Source organism: Pteropus alecto, unplaced genomic scaffold (genome assembly GCF_000325575.1).
Source record: "Pteropus alecto unplaced genomic scaffold, ASM32557v1 scaffold105, whole genome shotgun sequence".
Classification (NCBI taxonomy): domain Eukaryota; kingdom Metazoa; phylum Chordata; class Mammalia; order Chiroptera; family Pteropodidae; genus Pteropus; species Pteropus alecto.
The window spans coordinates 7,488,740-7,495,091 of record NW_006436294.1 but is presented as its reverse complement, the minus strand read 5'-3'; the positions used below and the strand labels follow the sequence as shown (position 1 = coordinate 7,495,091).

Below are 6,352 nucleotides of genomic sequence, written 5' to 3'. Positions count from 1 at the left end.
CCGCCCGCCGGGCCCGCCGCCCGGGTCGGAAGTGGAGCTCCGAGCTCGCCCGCACTTCCGGTCCCGGCAGCCATCGCGTGGTCGCGCACGCGCGGCACCAGCCCACGCCCCGCCCCCCGGGGCACCACCGCGCATGCCCGGAACAGAGTGGCTGTGGCGGCAGCAGGACTAGGGCGGCGGCGGCGAGCGGTGAACACGAGCTGTCGCCTCCCGGGCTGCTCGGGGGCAGCGAGAAAGCTCCGGCTCTTAAGAGAATCAGAGATGAATGGTCAATTAAGAGAGGTGGGTGGAAAAGCGGAGGCGGTGACCAGATGTTCTGAAGGTGCCGCTGCCGGCAATGTCAGGTCTGAGTGCCAGTGGAGTGGGTGGGAAGTAGAGGGCCCAGTGAAATGAGACCAAGCGTTGGCAGACTCCTATGGATGTCGGTCACCAAAAATGGCAGTGAGTGCATGAGCAGAATCACAGCATAAGCCCAGCACCGGGTGACGGGGTCAGATGACCAAGAGAAGGAGGCAGGTGCAGATGGCACCACTAGCCTAAATAGGTTTCAAAGGGGCTGGGGAGCACTGCTGTCTAGGCCGGGAGGTTACCGGATTTTAGGGGAGAAGCACTCTGAGTGCAGACTCCAGGGGCAAGTGGTCAGAGTTCAGGCAGGTCTGAGAGCAGGATGTGGAGGAAGGGGGGGTCTGTTGAAGAAAAAGGTGCTGTGGTGGGGAGGGGGAGTGCCTGTGTCCCACTGAGGATGACTCAGACAGGTCAGGGCTGAGAAGGCCCGAAGTGAGGGCATGTGTCTGTTTTACTTTTGGAGCCCAAAGTAGCAGGACAGGCCCAAAGAGTTCTTCGGGGGAAAGGAGTCATTTAGTCCAAGCCGTAGCCCATAGAATGTCAGACGTGGCCCCTACATCTCCAGGGTGGGCACCCACAGCCAGCTGAGCTCTCCATCAGCCCTTTTGCTCAGGGCCCTGCACATGTGGGTGAGGATAATAGACTCCACAGTCCAGTGGCTGGGCTCACTCTGCCAGGCCCAACCTCACTGCTCAGCTGCCTTGAGCCCTTCTGGGCACAAGCTGCTCTCTCCACCCAGGGACACACTCCCCCCACCTTCTTCTTCAGGGTTTGAACCCTGAGGCTGCAAGAGGTATGTCGTCCGTGTGTGGGTGAGGGTCCCTGGTCACCCTCAGGAGCTAGCACCAGGTGAGGCTCTGAGGGTATGAAGTGCTGTGGGGAGAGAAACGTGCAGTGCTCTGTGTGTGGGTTTATTCTGGGCAGGGTAGCCAGATGCTCAGTCTCCTAGCAAGATAGAGGCCTCACGTACATGCTGCCGGACCACACGGTCCAGCACAGTGTGCACATCGCGGGCGGCCCGGGCAGCGGCCTCTAGTACCCGCTCCAGGTGGTCCTCATGCAGCCTGGCATCCATCTCAAGGAGTGCGATCTGGCCTGAGGCCGGCAGCAGGGCCAGGGCCAGCTGGGGGCCACCAGCTGCTTCCTCCACATGGCTGAGGTCTGCCAGAGCTGTGCCGTCCACAAAGCCAGCTGAGCAGGCACACACAAAGTCCCGCACGGGTATCCCAGCGTCGAGCACTGCCAGCGTGGCTGCATTCACACAAGCTGCATAGGTCCCACCATCTGCCTGCAGCACCTGCACGGACCCCCCAGTGACATCAGTCCATGAGGCTGCCAACCCTCACGCCCCCTCATACCCTCCATCTCCCTCCTCTCCTTGGGTTTAGGGCTACTGCTTGCTCACCTGCACATAGATGTCAATCTGGGAGCATGGGTGCAGCTGTGTTAGGATGGCCGCCTCAAAAGTCTGACGCAGCTGCAGCCCCATCTCGCAGGACTTCCGGTCTCCATGTGGCCGCCGCTTGCGCTCACCTGTGCTGAAGGTCGCAGAACTGTACTGACAGTTCACCAGGGCCCTATCTGGCAGGGCTCGTGAGCGAGAGCCCCGGATCTGTGGGAGAAGGACCCATGAGCTAAGCCCATCCCTCCCAGCCCACATGACCCCTCCTTGGGCTCAGGCCCTGAACCTCAGCCTCCCTCCTTCTCCCTCTGCCTCCAACATCTCAACAAGTACAACTGCTTTACCTCCAAGACATAGTCCGAGGGAGGGCCAGTTGAACAGTCTAAGCGACCATCACCTCTGAATCTGATCTGTCTTAACAGGCCTCCCCGTTTCCATCCTTGCCTCATCCCCTCCCAAGGCTGAGCTCTTAAACTCTTGCGCTAAGCAGTTTTTCAGTGCTCGTGCTGGCAGGCACTATTACAGCACTGGAGACATGGCATTAAAACCAGGCAGTTTTATTTAAAGTTTTTGTCCTCACGGAGTTTATGTTCCAGTGGGGAGACAAATTATGAGAAAGAGAAGTTAAACTGGTGTCTGAGGTGACAGGTGCAGAAAGGCCGGAAAGCGTGTGGTTGGAGGGACGGGCATTGCCCCGTGGGCTGGGGAGGTGTCACCTGGACAGTGAAGTCCGAATAGAGGCGAGGAAACGAGGGGGTGGGGCACGCCTGGCGCTTTGAGGAAGGGCGAGGAGGAGCGGAGGGCGCAGCGGACGGGGGCCACTGTGCACCGCGGTGCGAGGACTCTGGCTTTTACTCCGATTGAACCGGCCCGGAATATGTGCTGCGTAAACGGAGGCGTGCGCCGGCCGTCGCCGCCCGAGTCCGCCGCCCGCCCCCGGAGCTCGCCCACTCGCCTCGTGCGGCCCGTAGACCACCGCCAGCGCCTTGGTGTTGCCCTGCTCGATGTAGGCCGAGCCGTCCGCCTGCGCGAACACGCCCATCCGCGCCTGGATCTTGCGCAGCTCGCCGGCGCGCCGCCCGTCCACCCGGTAGCCCTGGTCCGACAGGAGTTCCAGCCCCGCCATGCCGCCCGGCCGCCAGACCCGCTTCCGCCTCCCGGAGGACTGCGGCTCCCGGCGGCGCGGACGCCCCCCCCACTTCCGGCCTCAGAGAACTACGGTTCCGGGCGGCGCCGCGTTCCTCACTTCCGGTCCCGGGCAGTGTCGGCGGCGGGGCGGGGTTTTTTTGGCCGGGCCGGGCTCCGCTCGCGTCCGTTTGGGGAGCTTTTCCGCGGCTGCCATTGGTGGAGACCCGCTGCGGGCAGAGTACCCCGGTCACGCCCCATCGGGCTTGTCGCGTGGCGATTCCCATGGCGCCCGGGTCGGCCCCCCGCGCCTTTGCGTCTCTGTGAAGCCTGGAGTCTCCTTGGAGGTCCGCGGGCGGGAGCGGCGACCGCTGCAGGAAGCGCGGTGTGGCCTGTGCGGGCCAGTGCGCTCGTTCATTCTCTCGAGCTGCGACATACTTGCTCTTCACGTTCTCTTAACCGTTCGGTGTTGACATCCGTCCATTTAAAATAGACAATTTTATATTATACATACATATGGTCACATGACGTTTTAGAGCAGTTTTAATTTTGCACGTTGGCTTGCACACCCCCTCCATTTACTTTAATAAGTGGTTATTTCCATGTTTTTCTCTGTATTCGCGGAATTACATGTAAATTATACACTATGACAGGAAGTTGTACGTGTACAGCCATACAATGGCTTTTGGAATTCTGGTTCCCTTTTAAAATGGGATCATTTTATACACATTTTTGTGTTTTTCACTCACAAAATACCTTAAGTCCATCTAGATAATCCTGGCAGTGAGAAACCCAAGGGGCAGATGTACCAGGATATATCCCAGAGTTCAAAGTCTAGATCCTACCTCTCCTGTGCAGCTGTCACACTAACCTGTTTCTGTGCAGGTCTCAATTTTTTGTTGAAAACTGGGCATGTTAGATGATCTATTACAGTGGCTCTGGGTTATGATTAGCCAGTCCCTCCTTGGGCTTGTTGATCTGCTGTTTTGTTAGTTTCTCCGTCTAGAGGCTAGTCTGGCTCCGTACTGCGCAACTTCCCCCCTACTGTGCAGCTTCCCACGTCACTACTCAATATCTCAACCGCCAGTTCTTATATTTAAGCCTAGCTAACTGGAAGTTGTATCTGGGTCAACGTGGTTTGGAGTTTGGCTCCCTATTGGGCAAAGACTGTGCTTAAGCTCCCTGAGCCAGTGAGGTACCATCCTTTGCTAACGGATCTGTGTGTGCTTGGAGAAAGATTTCCAGTCTGTCTCGGGTCCAGCCAGTGTAGTAAGATGCAGAACACCCCCAAAGACGTCCACGTCCTGATCCCCGAAGGCTACGAACGTTACCTTATGTAGCAAAAGGAACTTTGCAGATGTGATTACATTTAAGGATCTTGACATGGGAGATTGTCCTGGATCATCCAGGTGGCCCCAGATGTCATTATGAGTGTCCTTTTAAGGTAGAAGCAGAGGGATGTTTGGTTTCAGAAGAAGAGAGGACGAGGTGACCACGGAGGCTGAGACTGCAGTAACATAGGCACAAAGCAAGGAATGCTGAGTGCCGGACAAGGCGAGCACCAATCCTCTGGAACCTCCAGAAGGAACCATTCCTGCTGACAGCTTAATTTTTAGCACGTGAGACTCAGCTTGGAATTCTGACCTCCAGAACTGAAAGAGAATAAATGTCTTTTGTGTTAAGCCTTCAGGTTCGTGGTAATTTGTTGGAACTTTTTTGTGACTTCTCACCACTGACATCTCCCACAATGCTTTGCCACACTCAGCCTCCAAAGGCAGCCAGCCTGCTCAGCCTCTCTGTGGAGCTCCTTGACCTTCCACTCTGCTTTGCACCCTGAGCAGGGGCTGGGGAAGCTGGGGGTGTGTGGCAGCTGGCTTCGCCCAGAGCAATACCCTGATCTATGGAAATCCAATTGTCAGGAATCTACTGTCATCAGACCTCTCATGGGGCCTACCTGCTGCCTGCCCCCAGGGGCCAAGACCCTGAATGTAGGGCCTTGTCCAGGGCGCCAGCCTTCTGAGTGACAGCGCCACTCCCTATACCCCTGCAGCAGGCCCAGCACCGCCCAGTTCATCTCTGGGCCTCCAACCTGAGCCCAACATGCTCAGCACCCTGCTCCTGGGTTCTGACGGGCCCTGTCAGCACCATCTAGCTCCAGCTGCTGGGCCCGTGCCCCCCGCCTCGGGGCAGCTCAAACACCCACCCTCCAGATGCAGTGCCGGCTGTGACCGCCTTGGGGACCATGCCCACTCACCCAGCCCCACAATCTGGCACAGGTGGGTGGAGATGCAGCTGGTGGCCAGGAGGCAGGTGGGAACACCTGAATCTCAGCTCCTTTACATGCTGGCCTGGGATGAAGAAGCTTCTGTTCTCCAGGGCCCTCAAGGGACTCCAAGGCCTCGGGCAAGTCTGGGCTCCGCAGGGAGGGAAGCTGAAGGTCAGAGGTCAGGCATGCCTACTCCAGGTGGTCAGTCTGCCGGGCCTGGCTCCGAAGCCCCGGAATGTGGCCGAGTTGCAGGGGTGGGGGCAGTGCTGACCTCACAATGGCGGGGTCCGCTGTCCCTCGCCAGCCCTCCGGTGGCTGGCAGCTGCTGCCCTGCTGCTGGGCATGTCCCTTCTCAGCAGCTATGAGGGCCTGCGGCAGGAGATCCAGCGGCTGGCACAGGAGAACGAGGAGCTGCGGCGGCTGGTGCGGCTGATCCAGGAGAACCAAGAGCTGAAGCTGGTGCTCAGGGACCGGGCCAGCAGCCTGGGCTTCTGTGGCTCCGGGCTCCTGGCTGAGGTGGCCTCCAGCCCCCGGCTACCCCGGCGGAGAACCATCAAGTTCAAGGATGCTGGACAAGGTGGGCAGCGCCAGGTGCAGGGCTGCCCAGAGGCCTTTTTTTTTTGTGCCGAGACTGAAAGGAGGGGCTATGACGTGCGCTGTGGAGGGACACCAAGCAAAGCAAGGGATGAGGGACGGAGGTGGGGGCTCTTTTAGCAGATATAGTGGGGAAATGATGACAGCACAGAGTAAATGACATTGGAGCAGAGCTGGACCGAAGTGAGGGAGACGGAAGGCTGGGTGGAGCTTTCCAGGTGCACAGCCCGTGCAAAGGCCCTGATGTGGCAGTGAGCTGTATGCTGAGGCCAGTGCAAAGGCCAGTGCTGGCGGAGTGCGGGGCAGATGAGGACCAGGAGGGCCTTACAGGTCAGAGGGAGACTAAAAGGCAGGCTCTGTCCCCTGGGCCTGTGCCCTCTAGGCTCCCTGGCTGATGGGGGTGGGTGGGGTGGACAGTCCCTTTTCTGGTGAGAAGTGACAGGTTTGGCTAGGAACGGGATGTGGAGCGTGATGTGCTCTGCGTCTACACTTTGAAGGCTGAAGTAACAACAGGACTTTTGGCAGGTTGGGGTGGGGCGTGAGAAAGAGGGACCAGAGGTGGCTCACGGCGTTTGGCCACTGCACGGGGAAGCTGCCACGGGGATGGGCGACCCCAGGCC

At 58.9% G+C, this 6,352-nt stretch overlaps 2 protein-coding genes and 1 long non-coding RNA gene across 3 annotated transcripts in view; 1 reads left to right on the top strand and 2 right to left on the bottom strand.

Moving 5' to 3' along the window:
* Positions 1–1,235: 1,235 nt before the first annotated feature.
* Positions 1,236–2,957, bottom strand: EXOSC4 (exosome component 4). The gene is made up of 3 exons (XM_006912973.2): positions 2,703–2,957; positions 1,751–1,957; positions 1,236–1,642 (listed from the first exon to the last, which is right to left on the bottom strand). Exons 1-3 carry the CDS (start codon positions 2,871–2,873, stop codon positions 1,283–1,285), a joined length of 738 nt encoding a protein of 245 aa, XP_006913035.1. The 5' UTR covers positions 2,874–2,957; the 3' UTR covers positions 1,236–1,282.
* Positions 2,958–3,397: 440 nt separating this feature from the next.
* On the bottom strand, positions 3,398–5,203 carry LOC112480541. The gene is made up of 2 exons (XR_003046631.1): positions 5,127–5,203; positions 3,398–4,524 (listed from the first exon to the last, which is right to left on the bottom strand). It is a non-coding gene; the product is annotated as an uncharacterized LOC112480541 (long non-coding RNA).
* A 30-nt stretch (positions 5,204–5,233) lies between these two features.
* The window catches only part of OPLAH (5-oxoprolinase, ATP-hydrolysing), a 12,439-nt gene continuing 11,320 nt past the window's right edge, over positions 5,234–6,352 (top strand). Inside the window, exon 1 of the mRNA XM_025047615.1 lies at positions 5,234–5,715. Coding sequence (XP_024903383.1) covers positions 5,481–5,715 — 235 coding nt within the window. The 5' untranslated portion in view covers positions 5,234–5,480. The remainder of the gene's footprint in view (positions 5,716–6,352) is intronic.

Bases quoted from the DNA above. Each gene is read 5' to 3' on its own strand.
- EXOSC4 (XM_006912973.2), bottom strand. From the start codon at position 2,873: ATGGCGGGGCTGGAACTCCTGTCGGACCAGGGCTACCGGGTGGACGGG. The intron at 1,958-2,702 runs GCGAGTGGGCGA...CTTCTCCCACAG, and splicing joins TGGTCTACGGGCCGCACGAG to ATCCGGGGCTCTCGCTCACG. The intron at 1,643-1,750 runs GTGAGCAAGCAG...GGGTCCGTGCAG, and splicing joins AGATTGACATCTATGTGCAG to GTGCTGCAGGCAGATGGTGG.